This window comes from Hyalella azteca, unplaced genomic scaffold, assembly GCF_000764305.2.
Source record: "Hyalella azteca isolate HAZT.00-mixed unplaced genomic scaffold, Hazt_2.0.2 contig9349, whole genome shotgun sequence".
NCBI lineage: Eukaryota > Metazoa > Arthropoda > Malacostraca > Amphipoda > Hyalellidae > Hyalella > Hyalella azteca.
Window position 1 is genome coordinate 1 of NW_025939423.1, and position 17,381 is coordinate 17,381.

Sequence of the window (17,381 nt, forward strand, 5' to 3'; positions counted from 1 at the left end):
CTACGCCACCGCGTGAGATTGGCCAATAGTAGCGCTGAGCTCAGGCCTTGCTTGCCGTAGTATGGCATCTGACAACGATTTAAATGTTAGTTCGTTATTTTCTTTAACCGCGGAAAGAATAATTACCTCATAACAATCTGCTATCATCATTGCAATTTCATAAATGTACGAATTTGAATGACTATAATAATATTTTGGTAATAGGTTCGGCGAACGCATCAAAAATAAATAAAATATTGAAAGAATGAGGTTTGCCTCGTGTCATCCAGCAAATTAACAACGCAGTCGGCAATATTATCACAGTATTCTCATTCGATAACTTCAAGTTTGAATAGGAAAGAAATATAATTTCACAGTCAACCTCTAACGGTTTAACAATACTTGAAGACAGCCTTATGATCTCTGTTTCTTGCCTCGATGTTTTTTTGCAAGTAAAATCCGTCGACAGGCGCCACTCCAAGCACCTGCTTCTCATCAAAATACTTGAAGTGTTCAGTCAAGTGTTCAGGTGGCCTCATGAACACGTGGTCTGTGTCCATGTACACCACCGCGTCAAACTCAGGCAACACCCACGGCAGGAACAACTTCTCTGTGGCGCATTTCTCGTAGAGGTCCATCAGGTGCCAGCCCTCTGGTATGAAGACTGGGCGGTAGCTCAGAGTGAGACGACTTCTGAAGAGTGGCGGCCACTCAGACACGAACGCCTCTAAAGCCAGCAGCACGGTGTCGTCGTTACCCAAGATGATGAACCTATCGTGAAGGAAAAGCTTAATAAAAATAGTTTTTCCAACGATTGGAGCCAAGTAAAGAATTACTTACTGATTAGCGAAACATTAGTGCTACAGCTAATTTGTATGCATGGAGGAGGTCAATCATGAGCAGCTAAGTACGTGGTCAGCTCTGCTGGACCTAACACATTTATATTCTAAAAATTATAACAATAAAATTGTGATGATTTAAATCGATTTTACTGGATAACAAAGAAATTGTGACAGGAACAAAAGTAGCTGAAACATAATAATTCGAAGTAGCAAAACACGAATCTGATATTGGAAGCGTTCGTTTAGCTCTAGTTGCAAAGTTATCGCTAGAGGTCTTTCCGGTCGATTTCGTTGTTTTTCAATGAATGTATCTTCTTCTGAAACCGGGTTATTTTATATATGTTTTTCATGACATTTAGCTGTTTATCTGTGTGAGATTGTTATCCGCACTACTGCGCGGAATAGTACTTCTGCTACCGAGTGACGGTAGTAGAAGTACTTCTACCCGTTAGTACTATTACCGAGTAATAGTACTACCGAGTGACGAAGGTACCAATACTACCCCTACGACTCGAGAGGCGCGAATAATGCGGGTTCTAACCGCACCAAGACGCTAAAAAAATATATTCGAGGGTAGAAGGTACTAGCCCACACAACACTAGAGGTACGCATGGTACGGGTATGAGCCGCAACTGAGCGCTGCAGCATCTCCTGCTTACGCCAGCACTAAGCAAGCGCCCTTGAGTTGGTTAGGCTCGTGCAATAGGCTGACAACTACGGCAGAAAAGCCCGGATGTGCTGGCTCTGAATTCGACCCGAAACGCTTGCACCCCAACCCAGTACCACGAAGCACAAAAAACCCGCTTCCGCAGGGCAACTCAACTAATATACACTCACAAAAATACCACGTTTACAATGTAGATGAAACGGGCTAAAAGCATAATCTATAAACAAAAGAGACTAATCACATGTTAATAGTCGAATAATCAATAATCTACTAAATATAAAAAAAAAACTTGGGCTAGCAGCAATATTTATAAACAATGAGAGATTGTTTATAAATATTAATAAATAAAATATAATGAGATCAATAAAAGTTTGTAACTGTTTAAAATTTATTCATAGGTTAAAGCTGATATTCTATACTAATATCTGAAGGCATCGAGTTCTTCGTCGCCAGTGATTAACATCATCTTTCATGTTTACCAATAAAGTATTACAACTATTACAATAAAAATACTATCCTTCAACAAAATAATTAAACAATAAAGTCAATAAATCATGGATCAAGTCGCAATTCGCGGATAACATCATAGAAAATAAATCTGCACGTGGGTGGGGCTAGCAGGCGACGAGTGACGCTTAACAGACGATTGTAACTTAACGCTATTAATAAAATAATATCACATTATAAGGAAGTTTATTGAAGAGTAAAAAAATGTATTATTTACGCATATTATAACAAACGAAAGTCAAAAATTCAAATAAAGTTAAATCTTCTTAGCTCAGTCGATAACAAAACGTTTCACACACGAATAAAAAATATTTCAGAAATTTGTGTTCCGTCACACGGCCCTCTACTCAAGTACCAAGCGTCTTCGCTTGATGAAAGGTGCACTCTTGAATCACATTCAAGCACCCCTCCAGTAGCACGTAGCGTCGTTCTAGTATCATCCTTTCAATAACTGGAAGTTATAAGGTGCACTGTTCATGGCATACCTGCCATCCTTGTTCATATTCAGTCATTGTCGTAACCAAGGGTCTTCAAATTATACGCCCTGGTCGAAAACGGAGATGACGTCATCACTGAGTACTATTGAGTGCTCCAGCTTTTGACACCTGATCCATGTTTCCCAAGTCGTAACGTCGTTGATCCAGACATCACGCCACGAGTATCGCAAACTCCAGGTAAGGGAACATAATTTTTCGTGTTTTTTTAGTTTAACTGTTAATAGTCGGTCCCGAATTGATGCGGCGCAATCCCACCTTCCATCGAGAAAAGATTCGCGCTCCACTCACAGTCGCTGGGAACTATTCCCTTCAATACCTCTTCATCCATTCTCAATGCGTATGGATTCCCCTCATTAGCTTTTTGCTTCACTGGCACATAGCCCTCGGCTTCGATACGATCTTCCTCATACGACAAAGCATCTAATACGTACTTGGTCGTTGATAGCCAATACATCGTCAAACGCTCCGAAAGTAACACCGAACTCTTCCATCTGTCCTCTCGACGGGTCTTCGTGTGCCAAATATGGTACACCAAAGTCCGCCACTACATCTCCAGGTAGCTGCAAGTTGATTGCTGCGTAATTTCGGTGCAAAATACTGGGACACATTTCCTGCGCCTGTTGCAAGCCAGGACCATCCGTATTGACCTTTTCAATTTTGGCCACAGGGCTTTGCGCTGAGCCAAGATTACGAGTTGTTTCCCGCCAATGAGGCAATTCTGGCGCTCGAACCGGTTCTAAATGCGAGGTCGGTTGCACCTGAAAGAGTGAAAATCGTCTTTTACGAGCGGCCCCAATTCACTACGGGCGTCTTTTGTGATAATTTCTCAGATCTCCTCCAAAGTTAGAGGCTGAGGATCTTGGACAGTTTCTTCGGAAGAATCCTCCCTCGTAGCAGGTGTTTGAGTGCAATGGACTTTTTCGAAAAAAAAAATCTCCTCCTGCAGATGGACTGCTTCTATATCCTTTCAGGTCAGATTTCAGTTATTCATGAAGCTGCGGTGCCACGTAACTCTGCCGTGAGTAATGTCCTAAGCATCCGCAATTAGGGCCAATATGCAATAACTAGATTATCATAACAGCGACGTACCGGCGCACAATCTTCAAAATTAACTTCATCGGATCTTTTGCAGTTTTTTCGGATTTTCATCGGATTTTTTGCAGATACTTGGTCTCGCTCTCCACTCAATTGGCAAGTTAGGTTACTCTCATACGAGGTGGCAGTGGATCTCCCTTGCTGGAACTCGGCAGGTTCGACTTTCTATAATTTAAAATCTATAATTATTTTCTGTAATTATTAAATTGCTTCTGGTGCCCATTTTCTGGTATTGGTCGAAACCATATTGAACTAGCTCCCTCAAATAGTTCAAACCTCTATGCTCGGCGCGATCCCTGAGATCGGAAAGACGATCGCCATTTCCTCTGCCCCTCGTTAGTTACCCGGCTAAGGCTCACCACAAGACCCAGACAATCAGCAGCGAAGTCCATCAATTCTTCATTCAAACCGCAGCTCCGTTGACTCAGCCGCTTCAGGGCCCGGTTTCAGTCCTCTGTTTCTTGCCGCAAGAGATAGAAGCGGACATCCTGCCATGTCAGCAACTCTCTGTCGATCATTTTCAATCGTCTTCGTGACGATGCGTTCAGAAGAGCACTAAAGAGACGGACCTGCTCATCTTCATCAACTTCAACGGCAGTACAATGACTTTCAAATTAGTTTACCTAATCTTCAAGTTTTATTTGTTTACGTTGAAGTCGTGCCTTAAACTTGATCTCATAGCGACGCCTCGGCTTAAGATCACGCACTTTCAAAATAGTTTACATAATCTTCAAGTTGTATTTGTTTACGTTGAAGTCGTGCCTTAAACTTGATCTCATAGCGACGCCTCGGCTTAAGATCACGCCGCTCTCCCGAGCAATCGCTCTGCCATTGCATATAAGGGTTCAAATTGTCGGGTTATCGTAATCATCCACTTTATCTCGTTTACGCTGTTTTCACGCGCCAAACTGGCCACCAATGCCCACCATTACATCGTCGACTTCAAATTCATCCTGTTATTATAAATACAGAGTCATCATCGGTTACCTAAATTTTTTTTATTCTCATTGAGGTCGCGCCACGAATGATATCTCACAGTGACGCCTTGGCTGACTTATAGCTGCCCCCTCGCTGCATCGAGCAATCCTTCGGCCGCCACGTTGGAGAGACTCATTGAGACCGAACAGTTCCATGTGAAACTGTGAATCATGGCTTCATGCAGAAAATATATATTAGCTGTTACTTGCTAGACCCAGAGGGTATGCGTGCTATTTCTTAATTTACTAGGAAATTAAGTTTGATCAGGAAAGAAAATTCAGTCCCGTTGCTTCATGAGATCGTCATGTAAAAATAGTAGATGCTAATTTAGTGGTGCTCGGATCATTGTTCTTACCTGATCGGAGAGCTGCTCAATATTACGGCTGATTTGATTAGTGTTTTTGTTTGCCGAAATTGAATGTCAAACTTCGTCATGGTTCCCCCTTTGACTCTTCTTGAGTTTCCGTCTGTGGTTAGAAGTTTCGAATTATTTACTCAGCCAATTTTGGAGGGATAGGTACTCTGGACTCTGAGGGCTGAATAGAAAGTAGCACTACATGCAAGATCTGATTATTTGACTCCCCCAATAATATTTTTTCTGTAAATATACACTTTAGCAACAATTACCTACCGTATAAATTATTTATGACATGAAAATAGAAGGCACTGGAATTTGAGAGCCTTAATTCTTTAATTTTTAGTTAACAGATTATATTGCTTGATTTATGCATAACTCGTAATTTCAAGCTTCAATTGTTCAAGTTCATGGCGAATGAACTCGCCATGAACTCGTAATTTATGACTCAAACAATAGCACGATACGTGTGCGGATAACATTGCGGCTGAATGAAACGACAGCTTTTACTCACGGTCTGCTATGGTCTTGAAGCAGTGCTGCCAAACGTCAGGTGACAGTGAATCAAGATGGTCGATCGCAAACCAAATAATTGTTTTCTATAAACTCCACAAAAGGTAAATTGACTGACGCTGTGACTGTTGTTAATAACTATTGATCCATATGAATCTATTTTTTTAAAACGTACCATCCCAGCAGGTATCTGACGTTGAAACAACATTGATTATTGGTTGATTTCAGGTTGAAATGTTGAACAACCAAAATTAAACGTCATCATCGGATCAACGTCGATCGGATCAACACGAGAAGGGACGTAAAACAACCTTATTTCAGCGTTGAAATAACGTCGATATTTGTACGTATAGAGAAAATGTTTCAGGACCATTTACAGTATATTCGGCATTCAACAACCCGGCGCGAAAAGTATCGCGGATACGCGGCAACATGTCGAGTGACGCCAGGCTTCAAACGCACACACATAATGTGTGTTCAATTGTTCATATCTAACATTTTGAGCCTATATATCATTGTCCCACGGATGTCAGAGCTAATCGCACTTCGAGAAACATTAATTTCAACAGCTCACCATTGCAGACGATGATGACGAAGGGAGTCTCTTCTATGGCTTTCTCCTCATAAGTTTCAATAGAATTCATATCCTGCAGCACCGAGTTGCTGAACAAAACGCTGGAAGACGTGAACATGAAAGCTAAGACAGTTGAGACCATCATGACAGTTCGAGTTCTCCTACAAGGACAAATCATATTTGGCTTCAATGGAAGTCACTGATGGGAAAAGTCACTGCAGAGTTTCTTAAAACACCTTCCTGTAATTTCAAACTTCTGGAAAATTCAGCGTATAAAACCGACGCTTAAGTAGAGTTTTACATTGAATGATAAACATGTTTTTTTCATGTGAATTTAATGCGCAGAATTTGTACTTCTTACATTATTAGTATATTCACAACGGCATCTATCATATCTGGCCTGAATTGAAATACAGTTGATTGGAAAAGTCACTTCTGTGCAGAATTTATACTTCTGGCATTACTAGACTATTCATGGTACTACTTCAGATACACGGTTAATTACACGACCGATTGTATTCTGGAAATCGTTAACGTATTTGTCCGTGTTCTCTACCTACCAACATTAGTTGTTGTCAAATTACCAAGCATTGTGGACATTATATCCGGAGAATTCCTGTAGTCCATTACAATGATTATTATCACAATTTGTGAATGCAATCCTATTGATAGAAAAATCGGAGCGTATCGTTTTTCTTCATGAAAAAAATCCTATTGTAAGAGTTTGGTTTTGGCCCATCATTACGATAAATTCTCCTACTTGAGAGATGATTTGAGGCTCTCCTATTACTAAGTTTGTGTTGGACCACGTGTTAATTAAACTAAAAACCATAATTTCAACTACCTTGGACAATGGTGTAGAAGTTTTGCTCTGTAGACTGCTTAATCTCTTCACTTAATGTTCTTTCGAATACAAAATCAAGAAACAGAATGCTCGAATGTTCGAAGCAAATAATATTGCATTAGTATGCATCTCACGCTTATGAAGATTTCATCAACAAACTACACTTTATCGTACATCTCGCCTTATTCTTTATTCTCGTCTGTTCTCGTATTCATGCAGTTGTTCGAAAATAGTCGGAGTTTTAACGAAGCCAACAAGGACACTATCAAATTCAAACCAACGTGAAATATTTTTGCGACGTTTGATTCTTGTCTATTTACCAAGACTGGAAAGTAAATATAAATAATGCACAGGGCGTTTTTGTTGACGTCACTGTAATCTTGCACTTCATTACGTTCTCGCAAATTATTAGCGAAATATATCACGAAGCTAAATATTTTCAAGCCTTATTTCTTATTTTCTACAAACCATGAAAAGTAGCATCTCCAGTTTCTAGTTTCTTTTCGTTGAAACTCCTCAAGAAGTGAAGTTATCAAGCTCGTTGTCAATGCCTATATAGCAGCAATAATGAGAAAACTTTTTTCGGCGGCAAATGAAAATATGATATAATATCATTTTTTTATTCGCAAATTATTAATCTTAATTCACAACCGCAGGAACTCAGTGAAATAATCCAGATGGCTCCTTGAATCCTGTATCCACGATATTTACCACGAAACAAATATCGATGACAAAACTCCTTATTCAATCACTCTGATTTTCAAAACTTTTCCTCAACTAAAATCCAGTAATGTGCCAAATTTCCTCGTAAACTTCACAATGAAGTGTAACAGTAGAGAGGATATTGATATACAAGGAAACATGGTTGGTTATAGATCATCTCGCGTGCAGGATTTTCACAGGAGTGCTGCTAATATTGCAATTATAAATCATATTTTCCTGGTGAGCGTGGCGCTGCCTGAAGCTTCTGCTTAAGGCGTCCATTTTCAGGTCTCAGCAAGCTCTTTATTACGAATTCATTGCTAGGAATGGAAACATGCGATTTTTGACAACAATGCCTGTTTTTGTACTAAAAAAATTGCATTTGAAATTTTGAACTTCTAAATTGAACTTCTAATGCGTTCATTAAGCTTCAAATTTTGAACTTCTAATGCGTTTATGTGCGTTTGATTGATTTTTGTATGTTTGATAAAACTGACCTATTTTTAATATCCAAGAAGCAGATTTCATCACAATTTCATTGGAAAAAAGAGAGCATTTTTCCTAAAATGTTTAATACATTTCTTAATAATTTTTAATGCATTTCTGAGAGGTATCAATATATTTCGTTACTAGCCCTCTGCACTCCTCCAATCATTTAACCTTAATACTCTGTAGATCTTTCATTTATTTTATCCAAGACATTTTTTTGCATGTTTTCAACATATATTTCTAACACTTTCATACATTTTTAATGACTACTTTCTACTTATTATACTACCACTAGATTTTCTAGAATTTATATACTTTTTTCAAGCATGTGTTCCATAGTTCTTTAACACATCTGAATAAAAGTTTTTTTTTTACTTTTTCAATACATTCCCAATCATTTTTCATTTATTTCAATAGATTTTCAATTAATTTATCAACCGTTATTGCATATCTACTGGACCTCCATCACGAATTCTCCGCGTATCCATTAAACATCAACCGAGCACCGATTATCCATTTACCAAGCATTCATCATTATAATTTGCCTAGCATCCAATTTCATTATACTCAACACACATTAAAAAATTGTCAGCATACATTTTGCATTTTTAAATAATTTCCTTAATTCTCAATCAGTTATCCATCATACATTCGTAAATTCCTGCAAACATTTCAGTAATTATTCATATTGTTTTCAATTCGTTTCAAACATATTCGCCCATTTTAAGGGCTTTCTAGATTTACGCTAGCAGTAGATAACTAAACAGATACAAAATGCGTGAGAAATAACAGAAAATTTTACGGAATATGCGTAATTGACGTACTAATCAAAATATATGGTTAACAGATCACACAATATTCGGATTTAATGAGAATATTCAAATTCCAGTACAACTTTTCCATGAAATAAATAAGTGTTGTAGAGGATTGTGAAGTATCATTTACAGAAACTACTTCAAACAGTATTGACCTTACGAGAATTTACAGCAATCGTAGCAACATATATTTTAAATATGGCTTCTATCGCTCGTTAAAACAAGGAGTCCTAATTTTCCGGTCATAAATTGCCGCAGTAGGGAAGCTAACGTGTTTCTATCTAGTCTGAATCTTTGGATTCCGTTTAGGGAGGACGGAGGCTCTCCACGTACACTTTGCTAGGAGGAATATCTGAAGCGATTCAGCCTCTTATTGTATTTGACCGCGAATTTTAAACCTTTCTTGGGAGACAATTGCCCTTTGGGCTGAAATTGCATTATATGATAACCGAAATGGGCAGTTAATGCCCATTTGCCATAATGCCCCAATGCTAATGCTGGTCAGGTGGGGGTAAGCAGTTAAGGTTAAGGTGGGTTATTTATTTTTATATAGAAATATCATTGAGGTGTCATGAATTTCTAAATGCCCAGTTTATATCGAAACATATTTGATGATATTTTTTAGCGATTAGAATATGGAAAATAATAATTATATTGTTTCCTTGTTCACACATCACCAGCATTTGAGTAACAGATTACATTGATCCATTTTCTTGTTTTTAAGCTTATTGTTTTCGATTTTTGGTGTTTTTAAATATGAATACATAACTTGAGGACAAATATCGAAATAAATCCTAAAATAACGAGACATATACTGTTACTGCGCAATAAAACTCATACTAATTGGACGCTTAACAATAATGCATTGACAATACAATATTATTGGACAATAATGCATTGACAATACAATATTATTGGACAATAATGCATTGACCATGATTCGTAAAGCTGGGCCAGCGTTGTTGCCTACGTACCCGCTTATCGTCAGTTGGCATGCATATACTATTGGAAATAGTAAATAACTTCTTGGGAACATTTTTGGTGACTTCTATGGATTTTATTGCAGGACGACATCAGTTAAACGACGGTAAAGACTTCCATTAATGTCATCATTTATACAGCTTCATTAAGAAGACGAAAAATCCACGGGACCTGGCTCCAGCATTCAAATATCTCATATAAATATAATTAAAATTATTCAAAACAATAACCGTGATATATAATTAAGTTCGTTGGATTACTTTAACTATGCATCTTTCAAGAAAATTAAGGACAGTCAGAATATTGTTTGTTATGGATAATTCAATGAGTTAGCAACGGAAACGTTATATAATATAGGTGCGGAGGAGCTAAATATGTGAGATGACTGAAGTATATATAGGCTGGCTGTGTTAATATGGGATTTGTATTACAATAAACTTGCACACTAATGTAATGACGTGACTCAGATTTCAGTCTGATCAACAAGTAAAAAAATTAGAGGAGAAAATATTTTAATTTCTAAAAAGAATTTGGAAATTAATTAAAATTTTAATTTATTCGTTTATTCAATTTTATTATTTTTAATTTTATTTCTTCAGAATGATGTTTATTTTAGACAATTTTCAGTTCACTTTTAATTCGAGCTGAATTCAGATTGTCGAAACTGCAGCAAGATGACGATGTAGGTCGCCACGAAGCTGAAGATCTGAAAAATAACAAATTTGTGACGGAAAGACAGAGAAAAACACATCAATGTTAACAAATGTACTCTGTTTTTTTAATATTAACCTATAAAACAGACCGAGAGCGTGTGATTGGACGTCCGTTTTTCCAATGTGCAAACCATGTTTTGCATACCGTTTGTGCTTTGTTGAATAAAGAGAAAAAATTCATACAAGTATTTCGCGTACTTTAATGAATGGATTTGACAGGCAACAATTAAATTAAATAATTAAATTGAGGCAACAAATTAAAGCTATATTGGTGGACGTTTCTCTTTATATACACTATTTAATATGTGGAAAGTTAATCGGTGACTTTAAAGTAATCAATGTTTTTTTTTTTATTTTGAAATACGACTTTATTTATGGGAAAATTCAATAGGTTCGATTCAAGAAAATTAAATGCATCAGATCAAATCAACATTGAACACTATATAAATACGTTGCACAGATTTCTTTTCAAAGACCAATTTTTAAATCAATATCGTCTCGACCAAAAAAAATAGAATTATAACTAAGGCCAGCGCTTAAAAATTTTGAAAATAATACACTTTTAAAAATGTAGGAAAATTGTCGCTCTGAAAAATTTCAAAATATACCGTTTAAAGAATTAGAAAGAAGATTAATATAATAATTAGATGGTAAATTTCGACCGTTTAAAGAATTAGAAAGAAGATTATTATAATAACTATATGATAATTAATTAATTCTTCCTTTTTAGAGACATGATTACTTATTTATTTAATTATTGATTAAGATTACTAACGTCCAGAAGGCGAGCTCGAGTCATCGCGAAGACTCCCATGACGTCGAACTCCGGACACTCCTTCAGCAGCTGCCGTACCTCCTGCAACTGTGGAAACAACAGCTCTTACAATTTATCTTCGATGTGAATTTAGTTATATTATTGATTCTGATTTTCTTATAGGTTTAGAACTTTTGAACTGACGACGGAGCTGGACTCCGAAACGTTTTCATTCCTAAACTGTGGGCACAATTTAGCTCTTACAGTTTATCTTCGATGTGAATTTAGTTTTATAATTGATTCTGCTTTTCTCATAGGTTTTGAACTTTTGAACTGACGATGGAGCTGAACTCCGAAACGTTTTCATTCTTAAGAAATGGTGAATATTTTGGCTGTTTTCTTTGCTTTTAAATTCCTGATAAACTTGCGATTTAAGCAATCTAGTAATTTTAATAGCTCATACAATTGTGTAAATAAATAAAGAAGTATTAACTATTTTAGAATAAATAATTTATCCCTTGTGAATGGAAACCTTCTAAAATTATTATTTATAGCTCCATTGGCTGCTTCTCAACCACTAGCCACCTATAGTGACCAAAATAAAAGTCGTTCATATATATAACCCACCAGGCAAATGACATTGAGGCAACGTTGAAAGAATCATTTTAGGTTTAATCAAAGCTGATTAAACGTTGTTCCAGCGTTATTTGCCGAGTTATTATAATTAAAAGCAACGAATTTAATTATTGATGCTTTGGGGGGAAGCAAATTAGGTTAATTGAAGATTAATTCGACTAATCTGTTCAAGATCAATATGTTACCTGATTAATTTGTTGCTTGATTAATCTGTTGCTTTATTAATATGTTACTTAATTATCCTGTCGCTCGAATAATCTTTTACTTGATTAATCTGTTAAAGATTAATCAAGTCTCCTGTTCGATTAACTTTCGATTATTGTCACTTTATTTCATGGATAAGCCAGTTACGGTTCTTACTACCTGTACATCTTTTAAATAAATCATACCGGTTTCTTACGCAAGTCTGTTCAGTTAATCATAAATCATTTACGACCCTTGGAGAAATTTATTGCATTCCCGAAATTAATCATCTATGTTATTTACTTTACTCTCTTGCATTTGTTAAATAAAGCACTCACGTTTCTTCCTCAGATCTATAAAAAAATTACGCAAAAAATCCCTTTTCATATAATTAACATTTCTTGAGTAAATCTACTTCATTCCTCAAGTAAATCCGTTTAAAGGTTCCTTATGACTTTTAGTTCTTCGAAATCATAAAGAGAATTGATTCATGTTATACGTGCAGACAACGTGTTACGTGAACGTGCTATCATTTCTTTCACAATGATGAGTTCAGGTTTCCTAATATCATTTGCCTCGTGCTAACATGCTTAACCTACACAAAACTGCCTAATTTTTAGGCTAATTCAGTTAATGAAGGCTTAAAACAAATAAGCCATAACTAAATTTATGCTTAAAATTAACAGGAGCAAGAGCTTGCTGTCTCTTCGTTCGTTATGCGTTCGTGACCCGAGAGACTGACTCTCCGTGCGTTCGAGGTCTGAAAGACTAGTGCATTCGTGACCCAAAAACTTTTTGCTGCTGTCATACAAACTTTATCCATACAATTTTCGCAAATTTCGCCTAACGTTACATTCTCTTCGAGAAAATTTTCAACGAGTGGGATTAGTTTTAGCAATATAAATAACTAACTTTCAATTAAATTTCAATCACAAATAGACACACGAAGAACTATTTATCGCGATTTTTGTCCATCAAGATCAGCTTATAACAGTAAATAGAATTTAATAACATAAAAAACGTATGTTTAATCGATCATAGACAAATTTATTGATGTTTAATCTTCTGAATTTCATTATGATGAACATGCTCGTCTTGCACAAAGCACAGGACTTTTTGTCTTCTCTGCGAATCAAATTAAACTTTTTTCTTCGCAGGCTATAATCAAGTCAAGATTGCTGAGCCGTTTCAGCAAACTCTGCACGTGCAGTTGAGAGATATTGATTCCCATCCCCTTTGTTGTTACTTTACTTTAATTGAAACGAACACATTTATATAGCACTACACGCATGATATAGCACTACACGCATGATATAGCACTTCACGCATGGTATAGCACTACACGTATGTTAAATCACTACACGCGTGATATAGCACTAAACGCATGATACAGCACTACACGCATGATATAGCACTACAGCATGATATAGCACTACACGCATGATATAGCACTACACGCATGATATAGCACTACACGCATCATATAGCACTACACGCATATACTACACGCATGGTATAGGACTACACGCATGATATACCCGTAGCATCGCACTTGTGGTAAAACATTAAATGCACGTGGTATAGCATTACGCGCTGGCTATAGTACTACAAGCGTGATATAGCATCACACTGATGATACAGCATTGCATGCATGGTATAGCATTACACGCAGAGCATCGCATCAGCTTCCATGCTTTTACTTTCTGTAGGAAACTGATAAAAGTTTGACCGTTTCTCTATGTATGGTTTTTGTACTTAGATTAATACTTTTATACCTAAGTACATAAAAAATATGGCAGCGGTTAGCAGTCATATTTCGGTAACCCGCAATTAAACAATTAAAAGTTGTTTGGTCCATTAATGATGTTCGCTTGATCGCGTGATAAATATGATGGAATCATTTTTTATTGTGTTTGCTCTGATAACATCATTGTATCCTTGTTTCTTGACTGCCTCATCATTTGATGTTCATTTACAAGGACTGGTTTCACGTGATTAGGTATAAATAATACAATACCTTTTGGAGTCAACCGATATATCTCATAAAAATCGAATTTAGATAAATTTTTACTTGATGATAGTAGGCTACAGAATATCGATAATTTTCTAAAATTTAAGAGATAATATTTCTCTTAAAATGTGAGCGACTTGACATAATATAGTGGCGATAATGTCACTGATTGTGTGAACCTCGCTTGAAGTTCACGATATTATCGGAAATTGATCTGGAACTTTATTTTAGTGGATAATTGTGTACATGAATAGGGACACAATCATTACAAGAAACAAATAAAACTACTGGAAAAATCCTCCAAAAATAGTGCAAATCATTGCTCTTTCAGGACTCTCATTCTTTCAACGCTCGGTAATTACGTCTACTTTCATACGCCAATCATCATTTTTCTTTTCTCTACTAGCCTCTTTTTGATCAATATTTCCTTTCGCGACTTTGAATGAAAAAACGCCTGAATAGTAGATCTAGACAGAATAGAATAGAAGTGTCTGAAAGATGAAAAAATAGGCGCGTACTTAGATGCAAATATAAAGTATTGCAATAGCATATATTCAAATAGTAAGATGCACATATAGGAAAGGTGCAAAAAAAAGGCGTTTAGTAAGGCGGGTGGGAGAGGCGCGGGTTCGATCCCAGCTCTGTGCGCCAGTTTCTGGTCAGAATCGGCGAGGAGGCCGGGCGGTTAAGCAAAGCAGAATTGTAGCAGCGAGTTGCGAGTTCGAGACCGCAAAATGCTGTGAATATTCTGCGATGTTAAGAATCGGCGACAGGCCTACGGCCTAATAACGCTGAAACCGCTATTATTATTATTATTAAGATGCAGACAATAGACAGAATAGTAATGCTGCAAAAATCTCAATAAAAAATATGCATGCGTTTGTGTTAGGGGTTATGGGTTCTAACGGGGGTACTATCGTATTTTTGAGAAAACTTTCTCTGGATGTAATATAAATGTGTTACATAATATTATTTTAATGCAACATATAATGTCATGGTGCATACAGGATGCCTATTTCATCGACTAAACTCGATCCGATCTAGTGTGGCATTCGACTTGGTCTGGCATGAAAGTAGGAAGATTACAAATATCTATATTTCAACGGCGATTTAGATTAGCTGATTAGCTCTCACGTCAACTTAGCTTTCAAAAAACTTTCAAACACGTATTGGAAAGTTACTTTTTTTTACCGTTATTTCCCTCAAAATATTTTCGGATGTTCGTCACTTGGTTTGGTTATACTAAACCCCGCGAAAGTCAGTCCACTTAAAAATCAAATGAATGTACTCTTTAGCGAGAAAGAGAGGAAAGTGAATAATTTCGATTGGATTTCATTCTGAAAATAGGTATGTTCGGCGAGAGATATGCAATAAAATTCTTCGAATAACTGAAATTGGGAAAAGCAATATATGTTTCAAACAAAGTAAGTTGAGATCACCTGAAATATACGTACCTGTTGTTTTTTGTAATGTTGTGAGTTGTGATTGGCCAGGTAGGTGAACATCCATTTCATGTTGGTCAGCTATTAAGAATGAAAAACTTCTATTAAAATGTTCTATAAAAAGATGATACAAGTTATTTCACTTGCACCAAATGACCAAAAATCAACATATAAGTGAAAATTCACGATAATAAATGCTTATATTTGAATTTTTACGTTCTATATTGAGCATTTGTTGAATATTTGCAAAAGAACTCACTTGTTTTCGGAGACCGTGGGTCGAATTGAGCAGGTATAACAGAGACACCACGGCAATTATCATGTGACATGAGCCGAGAATTCTTTGCTGAAACCCCATGACAGGCCATAAAGTCAAGTAGAAAGCCGAAGTCAACAGCCAAATAATAAGGCAATACATGGCCACCGCCAGGGGACGCTCGCAGTAAGTTTTGATGTCGTCCAACAGACTATACGCGTCCAACACTCCATCCTTCAGGTGCTCTGGGTCCATAGCAAGCCAGCCATCTTTTGGTGAAATAGGTAACAAAGATGGCAGTTTTCTCGGTATATTTTGCGATGCCATGGAGCTCATGTTAGGAATATCTGAAGATCGTTCGCTCGAAACCGTACATAAATTCTTCTCAGCGTCCTTAGAAGTGATGCCATTTATCTTGAGCTTCCTATTTTCCATTTCTTGATTGAAAGTATCAGTGATGGGTTGGAGGATGTTCGTCAAGTAACTGCCAGTTATATGCATCCCATGATGATGGATGATTCCTAGGATGGCAAACCAGAAGGCGATGATCATGACTTTCGTGCAAACGGCGACCAATGACAAGGAAGGCGTGTAATCTTTCAAACAAATTATATAAATAATAACGTTCGCAACGGAAGAACATATGATAATTGTGACCATAACCAATGTGACACCATTGTTCCATGCGACTCTTTTACCGAGTAAGTTAACATGATTCCAAATCTGTGCCAGCTGGTCACTCTGTCGCCAAAAGATCGTCTGCAGAAGAATTACGGTCACGGATGTGGTAATATCGCAGTTCATGTGAGCGATTACCATCGTCATGCAGCCGACTAACTTGCCGCGAGGATCTGTTGCCGCGTAGTACGCATCCACCGCCATGACGGTCACCATCATCAACGTCCAGACTGCGCTCCACGCTTGCCAGCCACGGCTCTGCTGGAGCTTTATTTCGCACTCATCTTGACTAGATTCTTTACAGTCTGGCTGAACTTTCGGCTTGAACGGCAAAGCTCCAAAAATTTTCAAGACCCAAAAGAAGGAACGAGATATTTTGGACTTGTACAACATTCTATGAGCGTCTGCTTTTACCAATTCAAGTGTTAAACTTCCAGGAATTATACCTAAAAATAAATGAAATATACCCTAATGCAGCAACGTTTGTCAAATCGAAAATGTTACGTCCGTCAGTGAAAGTTAATATCAGTGAGCAGCTTTAGAAACATTATCAGTTGTGTCCACTGAACAACCCAGTCTTCCCGAAGCTTTGCAAGCAACTAACGTATTGGGTTAAGACAACTATATAAGCTGTCTTCACTCAGTGACAGACCGCAGGACAAAGCCATCCTGCATAATACAGACAAGAAAGAGAATACTTAATTTCAGTAGACATGCACAATCGTGCTGATTGCTAACCCGTGATTCGTGCCGTAGCTCCCACTACATTCAGAAACCGAAGAAAAATCATCTTCCCCTTTTGTTGCGGTCTCAACGATTCATCCACGCAATCGCAGTGTGGTCGATAATGAGAATGGTTCATCGACGAAG

The 17,381-nt window shown here is 37.2% G+C and overlaps 1 protein-coding gene across 1 annotated transcript; it reads right to left on the reverse strand.

The window, feature by feature from the left end:
• Positions 1-10,472: 10,472 nt before the first annotated feature.
• Positions 10,473-17,156, reverse strand: LOC125178383. The gene is made up of 4 exons (XM_047881980.1): positions 15,837-17,156; positions 15,590-15,658; positions 11,327-11,413; positions 10,473-10,544 (listed from the first exon to the last, which is right to left on the reverse strand). The coding sequence occupies exons 1-4, from the start codon at positions 16,902-16,904 to the stop codon at positions 10,473-10,475; spliced, it is 1,296 nt and encodes a 431-aa protein (XP_047737936.1). The 5' UTR covers positions 16,905-17,156.
• Between the last annotated feature and the right edge of the window lie 225 nt (positions 17,157-17,381).